The sequence below is a fragment of the Peromyscus eremicus genome, chromosome 3 (genome assembly GCF_949786415.1).
Source record: "Peromyscus eremicus chromosome 3, PerEre_H2_v1, whole genome shotgun sequence".
Taxonomy (NCBI): Eukaryota; Metazoa; Chordata; class Mammalia; order Rodentia; family Cricetidae; genus Peromyscus; species Peromyscus eremicus.
This window is the reverse complement of record NC_081418.1, coordinates 97,555,549-97,577,973: the sequence shown is the minus strand read 5'-3', so window position 1 is coordinate 97,577,973 and position 22,425 is coordinate 97,555,549. Positions and strand designations below refer to the sequence as shown.

The 22,425-nt window shown below is 36.8% G+C and overlaps 1 protein-coding gene across 2 annotated transcripts in view; it reads left to right on the top strand.

Moving 5' to 3' along the window:
- Znf638 (zinc finger protein 638) overlaps window positions 1–22,425 on the top strand; it is a 69,375-nt gene that overhangs the window by 12,318 nt on the left and 34,632 nt on the right. For both annotated transcript variants that reach the window (XM_059258096.1, XM_059258097.1), the window contains exons 3-12: window positions 3,846–3,884; window positions 5,489–5,790; window positions 7,394–7,668; window positions 9,383–9,535; window positions 11,127–11,249; window positions 14,775–14,833; window positions 15,035–15,087; window positions 16,399–16,449; window positions 21,101–21,169; window positions 22,002–22,085. In XM_059258096.1, coding sequence (XP_059114079.1) covers window positions 3,846–3,884; window positions 5,489–5,790; window positions 7,394–7,668; window positions 9,383–9,535; window positions 11,127–11,249; window positions 14,775–14,833; window positions 15,035–15,087; window positions 16,399–16,449; window positions 21,101–21,169; window positions 22,002–22,085 — 1,208 coding nt within the window. The remainder of the gene's footprint in view (window positions 1–3,845; window positions 3,885–5,488; window positions 5,791–7,393; window positions 7,669–9,382; window positions 9,536–11,126; window positions 11,250–14,774; window positions 14,834–15,034; window positions 15,088–16,398; window positions 16,450–21,100; window positions 21,170–22,001; window positions 22,086–22,425) is intronic.

The window sequence follows — 22,425 nt, the reverse complement described above, 5'->3', positions numbered from 1 at the left end:
GAATGTTAGTAATTTAATATAATCAATATGTCCAGTTACTAATAGGTTATAGATTGGTTAGTTCAAGGATGAAGATGTAGTATTTTTTAGCCTTTGATACTCCTGTTCCCACTACCTCTTTTTCTCTCTTGATTCTTTATTCTTACATTGTTTTTTCTTTTTCTGTTTAAGTGTTAGCAAGTATAAGATTCTATTCTCAGACCCCATGTTTATACATCTACCCTGTGTTACTTTCATTCATAAGGGTATAGCTATGGCTTTTTTATGTTTAATTTCTAAATACCTCAGTCTTTTATCTTTCCCCATAATTCCAGATATTCATGTATAAATGTTTTTGAAACATTCCCTTATTATCCTTGGTTTAGAGATGTTCATGAGGGGGCCAGCAAGATGGTTTTGTTGGCCTTGGTGCTTGCCATGCAAGCCTGATTACCTGAACTCAGTCCCTGGAGACCAAGTAAAGGTGGAAAGGTACAAACAGAACTGACTTCACAAATTGTTCTCTGACCTCCATATGTGTGCCATAGCATACAGAGCTGCACACATACTCATACAATAATAATTAATTTTCTAATTGAAGAAATAAATGTTCATGAACTCCCCTTGCTTTTTTTTTTGTTTTGTTTTGGTTTTTTTTTGGTTTTTTGAGACAGGGTTTCTCTGTGTGTAGCTTTGCGCCTTTTCCTGGATCTCGCTCTGTAGACCAGGCTGGACTCGAACTCACAGAGATCCACCTGCCTCTGCCTCCCGAGTGCTGGGATTAAAGGCGTGTGCCACCACCGCCCGGCGCATTGCTTATTTTTCGTGCAAGCTTATAACTTGATTTCAGGGCCTTCCCTAGTTTGTTTCTTTCTCTAATACAGTGGTTCGCAGTCTGTGGGCCGCAATTCCTTTGGAGCTTGAATGACCCTTTTACAAGGGTCACCTAAGATCATTGGAAAACACAGATATTTACAAGTAGCAAAATTACAATTATGAAATAGCAATGAATTTTATGGTTGGGGCGTCACTACAACATGAGCGAACTGTATTAAAGGGTCTTTTTTTTTATTTAAAAATTTTTTTTCTTTCCTTTTACATACCAACCCCTGTCCCACCTCCCTCCCCTTCTCCTGCTTCCCCCAAACTACTCCCATCCCACCCCTAGCCCCTCCTCCTCAAGGGTAAGGCCTCCCTTGGGTAGTCAACACAGGCTGGCATACTACATTGGGGCTGAACGTAGCCCCTCCTCCTTGCATCAAAGCTGAGTAAGGCATCACACCATAGGGAATGGGCTCTAAAAAGCCAGTTTGTATACCCGGGATAAGTCCTGGTCTCATTGCCAGGGGACCCACAAACTCATCAAGCCACACAACTTTCACCTACATTCAGAGTTTGGTCCCATGCAGGCTCCCCAGCCTTCAGTCCAGAGTCCATGAGCTCCCACTAGCTTGGGTCAGCTATGTCTGTGGTTTTTTTCCCATCATGATTCACACACACACACACACACACACACACACACACACACACATACACCTCCCACTCTTATAATCCTTCCTCTTTCTGTTCAACTGAACTCCAGGATCTTGGCTAAGTGCTTGGCTATGGGTCTCTGCATCTGCTTCCATCAGTCATTGGATGTAGGTTCTGTGATGACAATTAAGGTAGATACCAATATGAGCACAGGGGAAGGCTAGTTCAAGCACCCTCTCCACCATTGCTATGAGTCTTAGCTGGGGACAATCTTGTAAGTTCCTGAGGTTTTCCCTATCTGCAGATTTCTTCCCATCCTCTTAATGGTACAATCTGTAAAGATATCTCTTTCAAAATATCTTAACAATAGGAAGGTTGAGAACCACTGTTTTAAAGGAACCATTCTAGATTTCCTTTTTATTATGCCCACCATTACTTCTGTGCTGCAGCAACCAGTGCCAGGAGTAGGACCACTTGGGGTTTACCTCCAGGTTCTTTGTTCCACCATGCTAGCTGTAATCAAGTCCAGGCCTGTTAATAGATTTTCTTTTTCTTTTTGAGATAGGTTCTCACCAAGTAGCCCTGACCAGCCTGGAACTTGTTTTTTATAAACCAAGATTGTCTTGAACCCACAGAGATAATGTTTGCTTCTGCCTCTCCAGTGCCAAGATCATTAATACATTTTTAAAGGACTACCTAAAAAGCAATCTTTTCTTTTAATTCCTCTTTCTTACATGTATTTTTCCAAGTGCTGCTGGATATAACTTAAAAGAGTATGATACAATGTTGTGTTCTGTGTGTCCCAACAGAAAGTGTGAAAATGATACATTTCCAGAAGGTTTGTTTTTAAATTATGTATATGCATATGCATCTGTATGTGGCTACATGCATATGAGTGTAGGTGCCTACAAGGCCAGAAACATCAGATCCTCCTGAAAGACTTGGAGGTAACCGTGAGCCACCTGATGTGGATGCTTCTCTTCAAGAGCAGGATGCCGCTTTAACTTTGACAAGACTTCTTTTCAGCCTTCCTCTAGAATTTTGTAAAATGGTTAAGATAGTTCTCTCTTTGTCTTCCCCTCTATGTATGGGGTGGGGGCACAATGAGGGAGTGCATGTGTGTATATAGGCTTGTATTGGCCACAGGTCAAAATTGGATGTTGATCCTTAGGAGCCTTCCACATTCTTTTTTGAGACAGGATCTCTCACTGAGACGTGGGGCTCGTAATTAGGTTGGGCTGGCTGACTTGTGAGCACAAGGTATCTGCATATCTCTACATCCTTAGCATTGAGATTACAAGCACACAGCTTGTAATGCCCAGCTTTTTACAGGATTTTGGAGATTGAACTCTGGTCCTCCATCTTGTGCAGCAAGTTCTTTACAGACTGAGCTAGCTTCTGAGCCAGTGTTTCATGTAGACCTGTGATTTTCAACCTCCTAATGTTGCGACCCTTTTATACAGTTCCTCGTGTTGTGATGATCCCCAACCACAAAATGATTTTGTTGCTTCATAACTATAATTTTACTACTGTTATGAATTGTAATGTAAATATCTGATATGTGACCCCTGTGAAAGGGTCATTCATCCTCAAAGGGGTCTCATCCTACAGGTTGAGAAATGCTAATATATGGGTACCTTAAATCCCAGCACTCTGGAGGCAGAGACAAATCTCTGAGTTCAAGGCCAGCCTGGTCTGTAGAGCAAGTTCCAGGACAGCCAAGGCTTCACAGCGAAATCCTACCCCCCTCCCCCTCCAAAAAAAAAGGAGGAGGAAAGAGAAATGCCAATATAGATGAAGATGATCTTGAACTCTATTCTTTTTCCACTTCCTAAGTGCTGGGAAACCAGGCATGAACCACCATGCCTAGCGTCTATCTTCTCTACTCTTTGTTTATCTCTACCTAGACTAATACTTTGTATCTTAAAATCTTTTGTGTTTACTATTTGACTTTAAAAAAAAAATGAGGTCTTGGTTAATGTTTTCTGATGTATTTACTAGCGTGATACCTTGATCAGATAGTGAATTAGGCATAAAAATGTTATTCTCCAAAAAAAATTTCATATTTCAACTTACAAAAAAAATTGGGGGGGGGGGCTAGGGTTTTTCTGTGTAGCCCTGGCTGTCCTGGAACTCACTCTGTAGACAGGCTAGCCTCGAGCTTAACAGATTAGCCTGCCTCTGCCTCCTGAGTGCGGGGATTAAAGATGTTTCCTGCCACTACCTGGCCATTTTTCAACTTCTTAAATTATATAAACTTAAGTTTGAGCAGTTCTGACGCATTTCAGGTAAAGATTAATTGATTATTAATTAAATGATTAACTTTATTAAATGATGTAAAAGATTATTATTACTTGAACTGTCATTAATAATAGTGTTTATTTTTCAAATAGATACCCTGATTGGAACCCTGAGATTCTCCCATCCAGAAGGTAATAGTTTTTTAATAGTATTAATTATTACAACTTTATTTCTTTTAAAAAGTAAACAGTAAATTTTTTTAAAGTTATTTTTTGGAATTGTCTTGTTTTTATCATGTTTGATTTTGGGTTTCATTGTAGACAGAGTCCTAGCTAGCTTGGAACTCTGTATATAGACCAGGCTGGTCTTGAACTCAGAGAGATCCACCTACCTCTGCCTCTCAAATGCTAGGGTTAAAGACATACGCACCACACCCTGCTATAGGGTTTATTTTTAAACAGTTGGAAAATGCAAACATTGATGGGTCTTTTTTATTCCAGCTTAAATGTGCTTTCTTCTATGGACTTTCACTTTCTTTAGTCTTAATATTTTGTTCTGATCCTATTGTCGTTTTGTGTTTGTGGGCGCCTAATTATAAATATATAAATAACTTGAATGCTAAGAATTGTCTTATTTAGTTCTGAGTTCCTTTAGGATCTGCACACAGATGTACAGAAGTCAGTGAAATATGTTTGGATTGTATAATCTTTCAGGGAAAATTCATTGTAAAACAGTTTATATAAATAATTTCCAGCTGGGTGTTGGTAACATACGCCTTTCATCCCAGCACTTGGGAGGCAGAGACAACAGATCTCTGTGAGTTCAAGGTCAGCCTGGTCTACAGAGCTAGTTCCAGGACAGCCAGGGCTATATGAAGAAACTCTGCCTTGAAAAACAAACAAACAAATTCCTAGTTTCTTTGTATAACTTAAAATATTTGCAAAATAACTGATACAGAGAAAAATCTAGGAAGTGGATAAAAATACTCGAAGGTAAACTAGAAAGAAGAAAGTTTTAAGCAAATTGAAGGTTAATCATCTGTTCAGATTACTTTTTCTGTACTCATAAAGGTAGATACACTTTTTCATTTATTTATTCTGCGTGCGTGCGTGCGTGCGTGCGTGTGTGTGTGTGTGTGTGTGTGTGTGTGTGTTCATATGCATATGTGTATGTGCCATGGTGTTTGTGGATGTCAGAGAACAACTTTCCAGAGTTTGTTTTCTGTAACTTTGTAAGTTCTGGGGATCAAACTCAGGCTGTCTGCTTGCAAAGCACCTCTACCCACTGAGCTGTTTTCCTACCCAGTTGCTTGTTTTAAAAAAACTACTACTGAGCCACGCAGGCATGGTCATTCACACCTGTAATCCCAACATTTAGGAGACTGCGATTGAGAATTGTCACAAGTTCAGAGTTATCCTGGGCTGCATACTGAGAGCCTGTCTCTAAAACAAAAGCAGACAAATAAATAAATAAATAAATAAATAAATAAATAAATAAATGTCAAAAAATACAATGAAAGGTGTGGGGAGATTGCTCAGTGATTATGAACACTTACTGTTCTTGTCAAAGACCATAGTTCAGTTCCTAGCACTCATGAGAGGTGGCTCACAGTGTATAATTCCAGCTCTAAAGGATCTGATCTCTCCTTGGGCACCTGGACACAGATGCACACTTGTGCACACTCACAAATAATAAGTAATAAAAATAAATGTGTTTAAAAAGCTACTTCTGTTATTTAATATAGTTTAAATCTACATTGAATTGCTGAATCTTGTTTCTGTTTTCTACTCTGTAGAAATGAGAGCAATAGGAAAGAAAATGAAACTCCAAGAAGACGTTCTCATTCTCATTCCCCCAGTCCGAGGCATTCTAGGAGATCAAGCTCAAGTCACAGATTCCGTCGATCTCGAAGTCCAGCTCGTTATACCTATAGACCGAGGAGTCGAAGTCCGAGAATTTGCCATCGTGTCATTTCTAAATACAGGTCTAGATCCAGATCCCGTTCTCCATATAGAAGTCGAAATCTCTCTAGAAGAAGCCCAAAGTCCTACCGATCAGTTAGCTCTGAAAGGACATCAAGAAGATCAGTGAGATCAGGTACACTAGTGATCTTGATGCCATCACTTTGTTTGCAGTTTTGGAAATGAACTGTTGTATTTTATTAAATTTTAAAGTTGCTGTATGAAATTGAACTCGCACTTGAGAGTTGACAAGATGTATGGAAAGTTTAGTTCATCTGCATCCATTTTAAAAATCAAGGACCAAGTTGGGTGGTGGCCTTTAATCCCAGGACTTGGGAGACAGAGGCAGGTGGATCTCTGTGAGTTCAAAGCCAGCCTGGTCTATAGAGCAAGTTCCAGAACAGCTAGGGCTACACAGAGAAACTGTCTCAAAAAACCAAAACCAAAAATAAATAAATAATAAAAACCAAGGACCTAAGATAAGCCAGGTGATACACTCCTGTAATTCTAGCAAATTGGGAGGCTAAGATGGAGGATCAAGATTTCAAAGTTATTCTCAGCTACATACAATAAGTTTGAGGCCAATCTCATATTTTGAATAATTACCTCTTAATTATTTAATAATGGTTTAATGACCTTTCTAAAAGTGGCTCATTTATTGAAATACATACATATATATATATGTACATACATACATACATACATACACACACACACACATATGTACACACATAACCCATAATGAAATAAATCATTGTTCATGTTAAGATAGTACCTTGAACATGTCTTCAATTATATTCAATATTTTAAGAAATTGAATGGAAATGGAAATAAGTAAAAAGTGTAAGCTGGCTAATTTCAGTATAATTCAAAACCCTAAGTCTCCTATGGGGTTCCACAAGGTCTTTTCAGTGTTGTGTGAGGTCTTTTCCTTTTCTAAGAACATAGCTGTGTTGTGGTTGATTTTCCTTGTACTTTGAACCAAAATTGTTCATCCACCATACATAATGGGTACAGAAGCAGGGATTTATAAAAAAGCAGGGATAGGTATCTTTCAAGTTCAGTGTTAACCTATTTGGAAAAATGTGGAACGATGCTACTCATCTCATCCTTTTGATAAGTAATTTTCTATAAAAATATGTTAATATACAAGCTTATTATTAAATGATTTAGCAGTTTTAAAATTCTATTTTAACTTCTGATGTGTTAAATAAAAAGAATATAACAAAAAATAAACTCTGGCTTCCTGAGTTTGTCAAGGGACTCTACAGCCAAAACTTTGAGGACTATTGACATAAGGAAAAGTCACTGAACAAAGACACTGCTGTGTATAGAGCTTGAAGAATGAGCAGTTGAAGACTGAGAACTTTGTGTGTGTCCACATGTGTGCATGCGTGTGTGTACCTGTGTGCAAGCATGTATGTAGTATGTGTGCTCCTTATTAAGCTTGAGAATGGCTCTGAAATCTTACTCATGTTACTTAGTGTCTTGAAATGGTTCTTTAACTTCCTTTAAAAAAAAAAGGACATTTACTAGATTATATGGTTTTATGAACATTGTCTTGTAGCATAATCTCTCATTAAATAAATATTTGCTTAATAAATGCTTGAGTAAATAATATACATTTAGAAATAAAATCCAAAGAAATGAGACAGCAGGACTGGGTTGTTGGAAGAATACTACATGCTTTTTAGTTCTTTTTAATTTGTACGTATGTATATGTGTATTTTTTTAACCAGATAGAAAAAAGGCATTAGAAGATGGAGGACAACGTTCTGTACATGGGACAGAAGTTAATAAACAGAAAAGCACTGAAGCAGTTGATAAAGGACTCCTACCAGCCCAAAAACCTAAACTTTGCAGTGGAACAAAGCCATCAGTGAAATCTGTAAGCTCTGTAAAGAGTGACTCAAATTTAGGAGAAACCGCTGCTCACAAGTCTAAGAATCTTGAAGATGACACCTTACCAGAAGGTAAACAGGTGTCTGGTAAAGGTGCTTTTATCCAGCGGAAGGTCAGTAATTCTTTTGTGGATTAGTGCAAGTGTATCTGCATTTGTTACTATGCCAAGCAGAAAATACAATTGGATTATTGGAGTCACATTTCCAATAAATTTGAAATCGATATTTGTTAATTACTTTGATGTTAGATCATTTTTTTTCTTATGAATAATAAAAAAAGCCTAGTAATTCAGTCTTGTAGTTTAGGAATGCCAGGTGTTTAGTGTTTGATATACCCAAAAAAATTGTAGTCAGGGTAGTAACCTGCTTCTTTAGTGTAGAGAAGCAGGCTGAGGCAGTAGGCTTCTTACATATGCTGTCTCAGAACAAAGCATATGCTGTGATGGTGAAGCTTTTTGTTAGCTTTGGAAGCTGCGTGGCTGGTGAAGTGAATGTAACCAGCACTAATGAGTCTTAATTTTGTCAGCTAGAAATGTGAGAATTGATAATTTTCTGTCTATACTTTCTGTATAGCAGTGTAATTTGTTTTTTGTTTTTTTTTTTGTTTTTTGTTTTTTTTTTTTTTTTTTTTTTTTTGGTTTTTCGAGACAGGGTTTCTCTGTGTAGCTTTGCGCCTTTCTTGGGACTCACTTGGTAGCCCAGGCTGGCCTCGAACTCACAGAGATCCACCTGGCTCTGCCTCCCGAGTGCTGGGATTAAAGGCGTGCGCCACCACCGCCCGGCTGTAATTTGTTTTTTAGTCCTGAATTATTTTTATTATAACCTACTTGTTACTATACTGAGATGCTGTTTTATTGTATATTTTGTTGAGTTATTGTTAAATAACATCTCCTAAACTATTATTAGAATAATTCTAATAGGCCTAATATTTATATGGTATTGTAATAATGTACTTTTGAATGTGTGTGTGTGTGTGTATATATATATATATATATATATATATATATATATCTCCTCTTTCCTTTATTTTTGGGTTTTTTTTGTTTGTTTGTTTGTTTGTTTTGAGACAGAGTCTCATTATGTAGCTCTGACTGTTTTGGAACTCACCATGTAGACCAGGCTGTTCTGGAACTCACAGAGATCTGCCTGCCTCTGCCTCCTGAGTGCTGAGATTAAAAACATGTGCCACTCTGCCTTGTTTCTTATTTCATTTTTTTTTTTTTTGTTTGTTTTGTTTTGTTTTTCGAGACAGGGTTTCTCTGTGTAGCTTTGCGCCTTTCCTGGAACTCACTTGGTAGCCCAGGCTGGCCTCGAACTCACAGAGATCCGCCTGGCTCTGCCTCCCGAGTGCTGGGATTAAAGGCGTGCACCACTACCAGTAAACATTTTTATTGTGAGTTAACAGATGGTGACTTATTTACCTTTCTGGGCTTTGATCTTCCTCAGAAAGAACTTAAGTTCCTTGTCCTCTAGCTCATAGTCATCTGCTCTGCCACGCTGCCCCAATCTTGGCAGTGCAGGCAAGCAGCTTACCCTGCATTTTTCTTTTAAAAGACAGTATCTTGCTATAATGCCCAGGTTTATCTTAAACTTTGATAATCCTCTTACCTCATCCTCCCAAGTGTTGGCATTAGAAGTGTGCAGCACCACACCTGGCATGTGGGTCCTTAAAAGTACTATTCCCATCCCTTGAATTACTGGAATGTAGAATGAACAAAGCTGTAATACCTACAAAAGATCCATAAAGATATTAAGATGAGTAGTAGAGATTATATGTGGAGTTATAATCACTGTACCTTGTGTCGTACATGTTTTCTTTCATTCCAGATTCGGTCTCGGAAAGATCAGTCTTTGACTTCCAATTCAATTCTTCTTGTGTCTGAACTTCCAGAGGATGGCTTTACTGAAGAAGAGATTAAAAAAGCATTTCAGCCATTTGGGAACATTAGTGATGTCCTTCTTGTTCCTTGTAGGAATGAGGTGAGTCATCTAGTCATTTATGAAAGTTCAGGCTGACTTGTTGCTCTTGTGGTGGTGATGTTGGTATCTTAGCTGCTTGTCCTGTGTATGTCATTGTTCACTGACAGTTAACATAAATGTTCCACAGTATTTGCATTGACAGAATGGAAAGCTTCCAGGAATGAACAAGGTTTCAGGGAATAGACATTTTTATACAATAAAGGGCCAGATAATAATTATTTAAGGTTTTGTAGGCTGGTCATAGGGTCCCAGGTATTTTGCCATTGTGTTAGAGAAGGTAAGTATGGATATGTAAATGAGAAAACATTCTAAAAATTGTAAAAATAAACAGAATTTGGACACACAAGTTATATGAAATAAATTATTTCCTTTGTACAATAAGTATTGTTTACATGTATGCTATACTCCTAATAAAGTTTGTGAATTGTGGACCAACTCTAGACTAAGAGTAACAGACTATTGTGAGTTAAGGAAAAGGGAAGACATGATAATTGCTTTTAAGCAAAAGGCTTTACAAATTTAGGGCTTGGGGTTGGGGATTTAGCTCAGTGGTAGAGTGCTTGCTAGGCTCTGGGTTTGGTCCTCAGCTCAAAATGTTCCACCTTTGCTAATGCATGCAATTTTAATTAAATGCCATGGGTCACAAACAAAGAAATGAAGATAAGAAAAAAGAATTGCTAGGAAGAAGAAGGGGTTTGGTGAAGGGAGAGCATAAGAAAAGATCCTGGTGGTCATGCCAGATGTGATACCTAGAGATCAAAACCGAATCTCATTTCACTAGATAAACCTTTCACCAACCCATAATAATTCTTAGAGATTTCTATAGAAACCAAAAGCCTGTAATTTATTCCACATTTCTTTCAGTTTTTAAAAATAGATCTTTATGTGTATGGGTGTTTTGTCTACATGTAATCTGTATACCACATGTGTACATGGTACCTGCAGCAGGTGCTGGAATCATCCAGTACTCTTAACTGCTGAGCCATCTCTCCAGCCCCATTCCTCATTTCTTATCACTTAGGATTATTTGCTCACTATGGATGAATCTTAAGTAAAAATAACTAACGTTTCTTTGGTAGTTCCCAGCCCCAGTGGGGGGGGGGGAATGTGTATTTTTAAAAACTTGTTAAAAAACAAAAAATCAAACTTAAAGATCTTGGCCACCCTCCTGTTGTTCAGTTAGCCATGCCTTCCCATTTCTTCCTATTCTAGGAGCCTGCATCCCTTATCTTGGTAATAGTATAGAAGTTATATAAAGTTAAATGTGTATTGTGTGTGAAACATCCTTAATATCAAATTACAGGTTAGCAAAACAAAAAACAAAAAACACCAGTTCTTGAGATAGAGATAACCTCATAGTTTTATGTTCCACAGAGAAGCATTAAGTCCATTTTAAAATGCAGAGCCATAAGCCAGGTGAGGTGGCATATGGGAGGTGGAGACAGGAGGGTCAAAATTTGAAGGGCAGTCTTGGCTACATAGCAGTTCAAGATCAGCCTGGATGAGACCCTATCTTAAACATTTTTGAATATAAATAAAATGGATCTTTTAAACATAGATTTTGTTTCATACACAAGAAATTTTATTTTAGGCTTACTTGGAGATGGAGTTTAGAAAAGCAGTTACTACAATCATGAAGCACATTGAAACAACGCCTATTGAAATAAAAGGAAAAAGTGTGAAAGTATGTGTTCCAGGAAAGAAAAAAATACAGGTAAATTGAACTTAAATGTTTTTGTTACTTAACTTTTTAAATATGTGGGACATGTATAGAATATACATAAATCTTAGTCCAAAAGATTAAAAACTTCTTTTTATCTGTATGCATATGTACCACCACAACTAGTATAATATTAAGTGATGAGCAACAGACTAAGGCAAGATAGTACCAGATTAACAAACCTTAAACTGCTGGGTTGCAAAGTAGAAATAATATTGACAGCATTATAGAAGTTCCCATGACTGGTTTGTTTCAATTCTTAAACCTTCTCTTCTGCCTACAGGTAATCCTTGGTTTCTGAAACCATAATTATGCTTACAAGTTTTGAACTTTACATCAATAAAATCTGTTCTGTTCTCTGGAGCCCTTTTTTTCTTTAGAAATATTAGTGTTTGAGTTCAGTTTTCCTAGACTATTTTCTGTGCTTCAAATGTTCATAGATAATATCTATAGAATTATTTAGAAATTTCCAGTAAGTGTTGCTTTGGTTATATATGTTTTTGTAATTTAGCTTTTTATTTGCTATGGAATGCCTTCTTTAGAGATTCATGAGCACATATTCCTCAGTTAGTAGTAATTTAACCTTAAAAGTAATTGAGGCTTTCCTCATTCTTTGATGACTTCTGTGTTGTGTTATGTGATAATAATGATTATCTTGCCAGTTCCTTTTGCATAGATACTTAATTATTCCTTTTTTTTTCATCTCCAAAAGCAAGACTTTAGTTAATTCCTCATGACTTTTATAGGCCATCCTTTTGTATTTATGATTTGTACATGCCAGAACAGTTGTTTGGGTGAAGGATATAGGTATTAATGCATCACCTGTAGAGTAGCTGCAGTCATTTACACCCTTGTGATTTATGAGAACTGGTATACTTGTAGCACCATCTTAATCTCTTCAGTTAAAAAAAATCTAGTAGGTAAAACATGCTGTATTATTTTAAAAATATTAGCTATTTAAGTTAACTCCTCTATTGAATTTCCTGTATCTTTTTCCATTTTTCTGTTCATATTTTTGTTGATTTTCAGGAGAAGAGAGAGTCACTATATAGAGCCCAGGTTAACCTCAAATTTCTATCCCTGTGCTTCAGCTTCCCTGGTGCTGTTACAAGCATGAGCCACCACATGCAGCTTTCTATGGTGAGCTGCTGTATGGGTGTTGGTCATTGAACCTAGGTCCTCTAAAAAGCAGCCAGGACTCTAACCATTAAGCCCCAAGTTTTATACTGTAAATTTAAATTTATTTTATTTATTGTTTTGTGTGGCTGATGTGCCTATAGATGATACACATACGGTCTTTTCACTCTGGAATCTGGGGATCAAACTCAAGTTGTCAGGTTTGTTCAACAAGCTTTTACCCAATAAACCATCTTGTTGACCCAAAGTAGTTGGGATATGTAATATATATAAACTCTTAAGAGTCCATTATTTGTGGCCCTTTATTTTGGATTTCATTTTCTGTAGTTTCAGTTACCCAGGGTCAACTGTAGTATAAAAGTATTAAGTGGGAAATTCTGAAAGAGATATTCCATATGTTTTAAGTTCAATATTGGGAAGTCCACAGCTGTCTGGCTTTATCCTGGTAAGATGTGAAGAACCCTTCTGTCTAGCATATGCATGATGTATATACTGTCGGCCCTTCAATTACTCAGTAGTGGTCTCTGTTTTTGTATTCACTGTTTAGAACTCATGGTGCTTATTTTTTTTTTTTAGATTATAATATAATACAATTACATAATTTCTCCCTTCCCTTTCTTTCCTCCAAACCCTCCCATATACCACACCTTGCTCTCTCAGATTCATGGACACTTTTTTAATATATTGCAGTTACACACACACACATACATACATACATACATACATACATACATACACACACATATACATATATATACACATACATATACGTGTGATATATACACACACACATATATTCCTAAATACAATCTCAGTCTGTATATATTGTTACTCATATGTTTCAGGGCTGACCATTTGATATTGAATAACCAATTGGTGTACTCTTTCCAGAGAAGGCTGTTTCATCCACTCTCAGCATTCCTTGGTTGCCTGTAGTTCTTTGTGGTTAAGGCCTCATGAGCTTTCTCCTGTCCACTTGAGCATATCTATTGGTGTCACCTATATTTAGGCAGTCACTTTTGTGAGACTCTATGGTTGTAGCTTCTGACATTACTAAGAGACATAATCTCACAGCAAATTCCCTGTTCTCTGACTCTTACAATTTTTCCTTATATTTCCTCTTCTGAAATGTTCTCTGAGCCTCAGGTGGGAGAATGTTTTGTAGATGTATCCATTGAGGCTGGGCTTCATTATTTCTGGTTTTCTGTAATGGTCTTGTCTGTTATAAAAGTTTCCTTCATGAGGAGTGATGGCTATACTTATCTGTGGGTATAAGGACAAATGTTTAGATTGTTGTTAGGGATATGTGGGTGTAGAAAAGTGGTCTTCACTAACAGTAGTTGGCTAGGTTTACTAGTACTAGGCATGGTTTCCACTTTGTTGAGTGGATCTTAAGTCCAGTTAGAGAGTCAATGGTTGCCGCCAAGGTCTGCATGCCACCATTGCACCCTTAGGGTTATTGTGCCAGGCTGTTCATTGTTGTAGTTCATAAGCATCATAGCTGGGTGGGTAGGACTGGTTGCTTTCCTTCTTTGGAAGCTTGTATGGCACCATCTAGTACTTTTTGAGATGGAATTTTATTATGTAGCTCTGGTGAGTGCCTATGTAGACCAGGCTGGCCTCCAACTCACTGACATTGGCCTACCTCTGCCCCTCTGTGATTCCACACCTCTGCCTTCTGAGTGCTGGAATTAAAGGCATACACTACCCTCTCAAATGTTCATGGTACTTTTATTCAAGTAATTCTTAACTTTATTCAGGTATGGCCTTAGTGTATATGTTGGCAGTCTGTATATGCCAAAGAAGCCATGAAATACTTCCTGAAAGTGAAAAAGACAGTATGTTTTGAGAAGCCATATAACTTTAATTGCAGTATATTATGTTCTATTACCACCATTAATCTCTTGTTCTACTTAATTTATGCATTCAGATATATAAATATATATATACATATACATATATATAGTGAAAAATTGTGTATGGTTTCATACTGTGTATAGTTTCATCTACTAGAGTTCTGGGAGTGCATTCCACATAAAAAGGCGAGACTACAGGACTGATTTTTTCCTTGAGTTTGATGAAAATTTCAAGAGTAGGAACAGTAAGTTCAGTCTCATTTTATGTTGTTGAAAGAATATGGGTATAGAAAGGGAGGACAGAATCAGCGGTTCTTCTGAAGCTGTTGTAATTACCAAAACATGATCATAAAATTAAAGGAAATTTAAGTACAAAAGGGTAATGACCATTTATTTATACTTCAGAGTATGGAGATTTTTGAATGTTTTCATTGTTGAACTCTATACATTTTTCTATATTGTGTAAACTGCCTTTTTTAGTTGGGGGAAAGCTAATTTTTTGTTCTGAATAATATTTCCTTCTTAGAACAAAGAAATGAAGAAGAAACTTTCAGATTCCAAGAAGTCATTTGCATCTGCTTTAAAGTAAGAGAATCTGTATTTTCATATAAAAAATTAGTGTGTATTTGTGTTAAGAAATTTTAATTTTTAAGACTACATTTTTAACCACCATGATTATAAAATTGTACATGAATTTAAATTTTCTTAAACACTCCAGTTTTAGAAATGTATAGAACTTAGAACTATTTTCCAGTGGTTCTGATTTTTTTTTTTTCTTTTAAATAGAAAAGAGACAGATGCTTCAAAAACCATTAAAACTGTTACTTCAGCCTCTTTTGGTAAGTTGTAAACTGTGTGTGTGTGTGTGTGTGTGTGTGTGTGTGTGTGTGTGTGTGTGTGTGTGTGTGTGAGTGAGACAGACAGACAGACAGACAGAAACCTTCATGGTCCTTGCTTTTCACGTTTTGAGTAGAATCTCTTGTTGCTTGCTGTTTGTGTATTCCAGTTTAGCTGACCCTTGAGCTTCTAAGGATTCTCCTGTCTCTTCCAGCTTGCCTGAGGCATGCTTGGATTACAGATGAATGTTTATTGCATCCAACTTTACATAGGTCCTGGTATCTAATCTCGGGTCCTCGTGTTTGTAAGACAAACACTTATCCACTAAGTGCACCCTAGACCAAGTTAACTTTTCAAACTCATTCAAATGAATGTATTTTGTCAATTTACTTGAAACTTCTTGTAAAATGGTGTTAGGAAAACATTATTTTTTGAGCCTTTAATAGAGGTGACCCAAATACTGTTCCTTTTGGTTTGTTTTGTTTATGTTTTGTTTTAATGAGACAGAATCTGTTTACATAGCCTAAGCTGACCTCAAACTTACAGAGGTCCTCCTGCCTCTGACTTCCTAGTGCTGAGATTAAAGGTATGTGCCACCACGCCTGACTTACAGGAGACTTTTAAATGTGAAAATTTATGTATATGTCCATAATTAAAGAAAAAATGAATCAGACTCATTCTTATGCTGAAAGATGGTATCTCTTGCTACCAGGATAGGCTGGTGATTTTTTTAGTGTGGAAATAGAGCCCACCCAACTCTCAATCAATATTAATGGAACTATTTGTACAGCCTTTGAAGGAAAGTTTAATATTATTAAATTTTATTGAATGAAAGAAGGGAGAAAAATTGAGTTGTTTGCTTTATTATGCATGTGTGAATACATATGCATATGCTTATGGCTCTTCTGCAAACCTCAGGTCTCATCCCCAGGAATGCTGTCCTCTTCCTTTTAGGCAGTGTCACTTATTTACTCTGAGCTCATCAGTTAACCTAATTCCCAGTGATTCTTTTATCTCTGCCTTCCTAGGGCTGGGATTAATACTCAGAATTTCATATGATTTTTGGGAAGCTAAGTCAGGTCCTCATTGTTTACAAAGCAAGTACATTACCAACTGAATCCCCCCCCCACACACACACACACTAAAAGTGTCCATTTTGACTTATCTAAGGATTTTTCTAAGTAATAACTCCTAGGACAGAAGGGATTGGAGGTTGCAAAGCCCTTTGAACATTATTCTAAGGTTAGCTCTTACTTAAATTTGAATATTGTTTGTAATGTGTTATTGAAATAACATTTTTCTCATTATTTTAGCCAAAACTGGACGAATAAAGCCATCTACATTCAAAGTGAACAGATTTACAGGTATGCTATTTTTATATTGCCCATTTGTTTCTTGTAGTGCTGAAGACTGAATGAACAACTTTGTGAGTTCTTTGGCAAGTGCTCTACTATTGAAGTACACTGCCTGTTGTGAAGTATATTTTATTAGGATTCTAGTTAGTAATTAAATTGCTGAAGAATTAATTGGCTTGTATTTCATGTGATAAAGTATGTATTAAATATATGTGTTAATCTTTGAGATTATAGTCATTTAGTAGTTTTCAGAATGAGATTTAAAACCCAGTGTTCTAATATTATCAAGGAATAATAATTTAACTAAAGGAGTATTTCTGAGAATGAATATCATAGCTATTTCCCTCCTCTTTCATTGAAGACTTACTGTCTTTTATATAGTATGCCTTCTTACATGGATGTATGAGTTATGAGGATCACTGTGAGACTTCAAAGGTATAACAGAGATGGCTATTAATGACTAATGGGAATATAGCATGCATCGTCTGCATATGCTGGACTCTCTGAAGCTGAACAGCTTAGGAGTCCATCCCATTTCTCAGACTGATCCCCAATTTAATATAGTAGTCTTTTATATAGTAGTCCATATAAATGCACATGTAGTTTTTATAAGCTATAGTGGGTTTTTTTTGTTTGTTTGTTTGGTTGGTTGTTCAAAACAGCATCCCATTGTATCCCAAATGGGCACTGAACTTGCCATGTGGTCAAGGCTGGCCTTGAATCCTGATACTCCTGCCTCAATCTCCTGAGTGCTAGAATTACAGGTGTGCACCGCCATGCCTGACTCACTGTAGTTTTTTAAGTAATGATTAAGATTTTTTTCACTTTACCCTGGTGTATTCCCCTTTTCTCCTTTCCCTCCTGTTTGTGCTAAATATAGGTTATGACAAGAGATCTTCAGGGTAGATAGTAGTATATTAAATTATCTTCTCTGTGTTAAAAAGGAAAATACCATTGTAATTGACAGATTTGGAATTTTCATGTAGTATTCTGAGACTGTCTTCTAAGATGGTCATACATCTTTAGGAAACTGAAATTTCATTTATTTAACAAACAGTTTGATTAAAGTTTATGGGAGTCACAAATGGAGATTGCTAGGCTGGGAACTAAAGCAGCTAGCCATACCTTAACTGCTGTAAACATTTTTCTCTTAAATTTCTAGCATCCTCATATAAGTGGTAATATGAACTGTTTATGATAATAACAGAGTTACTATAAGAAATCTCTTAACTGGTCAGTTTATTTCAGAATAGCAAACTCGTGCATTACTAAGAATTAACTAGTTAAGAGCCAGATTCTAAGGATTGGTGCAGTAGTTGCCTATTATGGACAGGGATACATTCATATATTCCAAGACATACAGTAAATGTCTAAAATTGCAGATAATACTGAACCCTTATATATACATATATATATTCATACATGTATAATCATATATACATATACCTACAATTAAGATTTTGAGACAGGGTCTTATTGTATATCCCAGGATGGCTTGGACTCCTAAGAAGACCAAGCTGGCCTCAAACTCAAGAGATCAGCCTACCTCTGGCCTTTTGAGTGCTGGGATTAAAGGGGTATGCCACACCTGGCTGTGATAAAGTTTAATTTAAAATTAGTCACAGTAAGTTATATGAAGTAGTCTCTCATACTCTTGATTATTTTTGTTTTTGTTTTGTTTTGTTTTCCGAGACAGGGTTTCTCTGTGTAGCTTTGGAGCCTGTCCTGAAACTCTGTAGACCCAAGCTAGCCTTGAATTTACAAATATCCGCCTGCCTCTGCCTCCTGAGCGCTGGGATTAAAGGTGTGCGCTACCACCACCCAGCATTGGCTTTTGTTTTTATTTTTGTTTTAAAGAAAGCAGTTTATGCCTTCTTACATGGATGTATGAGTTATGAGGATCACTGTGAGACTTCAAAGTGTAACAGAGATGGCTATTAATGACTAATGGGAATATAGCATGCATGGTCTGCATATGCTGGACTCTCTGAAGCTGAACAGCTTAGGAGTCCATCCCATTTCTCAGACTGATCCCCAATTTAAAATTCAGAAAGTGCCTTTTTCTTAAATTTTCTATTTAATACTGGCTTGTTGAACAGTTGGCGGTTCATTATGAGTAATTAAAACTTTGGATAGCAAAACTGCAGCTATTGAGAGGGCACTTGTATTGTTCTTTTGCCTGTCTATGAGTATAATAGGTGAGTATAGATTATTTCTGGTTTTATGGATGTTAATGGCTCTTTTTATATGATTTATTTTAAAAGAATAGCTGTACTCTTATTATGTCTCTATTACGAAGTTGTAACAATTACCAACCTTGTGGCGGGGTGGGGTCATGGGGAAGTACATAGAATTAAGTAATGCCCAACCAAGCTTTAACTTGTATAAAACTTCGATCTACGAATAATCTAATTCTGGCCTGTTTTCTCTTTACTTTCTTGTTACCTATAATTTTTATTAAATTTGTTCTTTGACAATTTTATACATGTATAAGATGAATTACATTTACCTTCTCTCATTTACCTCCTGTTGATGTGTCTGCCTATTCTGTACAAGTCCTATCTTTTTTTTGTAATTTTCCAAGATAGGGTTTCTCTGCACATAACTCTGGCTGTCCTCGAACTTGCTCTATAGCTCAGGCTGGCCTCAAACTCAGAGATCCGCCTGCCTCTGCCTTCTGAGTACTGGGATCAAAGACGTGCACTACCACCGCCCAAGTTCTTTCTTATATCCGTGTGTTTTCTTTTGTTTTAGTTTATCCTGTCCTTTGGAGCTTGATGATTGAATCCACCAATAACCATTAGTTTAGCAAGGAGTGATAGGGCCCTTTGAATCCCTCTCTGATTTATGACTGGCCCAGTGTTGTGCAGGCCCGGTAGAGACAACCTCAGCTGCTGTGGTAGAGTGTTTACAGTGGCCATCTCATGCCCTAAAGACAGCATTTCACAGCCCTTCTCCCTATCTTCTGGCTCTTACATTCTTTGCATATCTTCTTCTCCAATTTTTTTTATGAGCTTTAGATGGAGTGGTGTTATAAATTTCACTATTGCTTTTTTTTTTTTTTTTTTTTGGTTTTTCAAGACAGGGTTTCTCTGTGTAGCTTTGCACCTTTCCTGGAACTTGCTGTGGAGACCAGGCTGGCCTTGAACTCACAGAGATCCGCCTGGCTCTGCCTCCCGAGTGCTGGGATTAAAGGCGTGCGCCACCACTGCCCTGCCACTATTGCTTATTCTTTTTTTTTTTTTTTTTTTTTTTGGTTTTTTTTTTTTTTTTTTTTTTTTTTTTTTTGGTTTTTCGAGACAGGGTTTCTCTGTGTAGCTTTGCGCCTTTCCTGGGACTCACTTGGTAGCCCAGGCTGGCCTCGAACTCACAGAGATCCGCCTGGCTCTGCCTCCCGAGTGCTGGGATTAAAGGCGTGCGCCACCACCGCCCGGCACACTATTGCTTATTCTTATCACCTAGTATAGCCATGAATCTCTGCATTTACTACCATCCTTTGCAAAGACTAGCTTTTCTGATGAAGGCTGAGAGTAGCATTTGTCTATCGTATAACTATTAATATTTAGAAAGTAGTTTGGGGCCATGTTATCTATAAAATATTTAATTTTCCTTCAGGCCCTAAAACCATCTCAGCCATGAGTTTTTGCCCTGGTTTACAGTACCAGGTGTGAGTTCCTCCTGTGGGGAGTGCCTCAGATTCATAGAACAGTTGGGTTATTCTCATAATAATCTTGCCACTTTTGCACCAGTAGGCACATCTTGCCTGCCAAAATTATATTATAGTTTGTAGGTGTCACACCTGGTTAAGACTGTTGATATCTTTGCACTGCAAACGACATTCATAGTATACCTTCTGAGACTAGGGAAGCTAGCCAGGAGGGAGAAACTTTCCAGCTCAGTTCTAGCTTGAGTTCTCTATTTCTTGTAATGAAGGTGAGTGGCAACTTGAGCTATAGCATCTTACCATCTAGTTATGGTGGGCAACCAAGAGGAACCAGCAAGAGACTATATTGTTTGACAACTTTTGGACCCTTAACCCACATATGACACTGGGATTTTTTTTTTTTTTTTAAATAATAGATCTACTAGGACATTAAGAGCAGACTTTCTGTGGCCTTCATGTATTTTTTATTTATTTATTTTTTTAGGTTTTTTTCGAGACAGGGTTTCTCTGTGTAGCTTTGCGCCTTTCCTGGAACTCACTTTGTAGACTAGGCTGGCCTCGAACTCACAGAGATCCGCCTGGCTCTGCCTCCCGAGTGCTGGGATTAAAGGCATGCGTCACCACCACCCGGCGGCCTTCATGTATTCTTAAATAGATTTCAGTCAAGTGTGATCCAAGGACTCATACATAGAGAGGCTCTACATAATTGCTTTTGAAACCAGTGAACACATGGGATTGCTTGTGTTTCAGCTTCGTGCTTTGTATTTCAGCTTCTAGTTGTTTTATACATACAGAGAAATAGTTAACTTAAATCCTACTTTCTAGTAATCGATACCTCTCCCCCAAAGAAATTATCATTGTTAGATGTCCCAAAATATTTTATGTAACGTTTTATGTTTTGAATAAAATGTTATTCTTGTATTGTTTTTAATAAGGTAATTTGGAGATTGATACTATTTAAGTAAAACAGTTTTGACTATAGCTTTTGTGATTTAGGGAAATCAGCGGGTTCTGTAAAATCTGTGGTTACGGTAGCTGCAAAAGGTAAAGCTTTTATCAAAACAGGTAAGACAACTGAGGGAGAGAGGCTTATTAAATTTATTTTACAAATTTAAAGAATACATTATTGAAAGCAAGTTTAGAATTCAATAATTTCTAGTATCTGGTAACTAATCTTGAAGCATTTAGTAGAGTCTTCAGTATTTAAAATTTACAATATAGGATTTTTATTTGTTGCTACTTTGGTCTTTAAGAATAAATGCCACTAAAGATACGTTTCTGTATCAATATGTATTTCTGTACCAATGTATTATGGCTATACAATATATATATATATATATATATACACACATATATATATACAACTATGTAACTGCATGGTCTAACAGTAATATACTCATAGGTTGCTATGTCATTGTCCCTTTAACTGGTTTAATCCTTCCTCTTCTTTCTTGTTACAACTGTCATTTTACTCCCTTTCACAGCTTAAACAGTATATCTGATGTTTGTTACTTCAAAACAGATTAATTTCCCTGATAAAGAAATGAAACGCTATTTAACATAAATGTTGTACATTGAAAATAGCATGGCCCTATTAACAGTATCTTTTCTAATAGTTTAATTCCAAGGAACCTTTGTTGAAATTTCAAAATTATATATTTTTAATTCTGTATTTCAAATGAAAATTAAACTTGGGACTAATTTAAAGGCAACAAAAACATGTCTCGACTTAAATTTGCTTTTGATATTACTTGTAAAAAGTTGAAAATAAATAATACATGTAATAAATTGCTATTCAGATTAGGTTGAGCTATTTATTTCTGATATATGAATATAAAATATGCTAAATGAGTAGGCCCTTAATCTTAGAATAATGGTTTAATTCTACTTTTAAAAGCAAAATCTGGAAAGAAGTCTCTAGAAGCTAAAAAGTCTGGGATTATCAAAAACAAAGACTCCAATAAACTCGTGACTGTACCAGGTAACAATGTACTATCACTCAGTGGTTTATTTATTTTGGATCCTCTTGGTTTATATTTGAGATATATTTTGAAATCTTTCTGTAAAATTCCCAAAGGGAGACCTGGGAAATGGCTCAGTTGTTAAATAGTTGTTGGGTATACAAGCATGAAAACCTGTATTTGGCTCCCACGCAACCCACACAAAAGCCAGGCATAGCACAAACCTGTAATCCCAGTGCTCGGTTGGGCAATAGGGGGACAGACAACACAGGCAGATCCTGGAGCTCATTAGCCAACTGTCCTAGCTGAATGGATGAGCTCTAGTGTCAGGGAGACCCTATCTCAAAAATACAAGGTTTG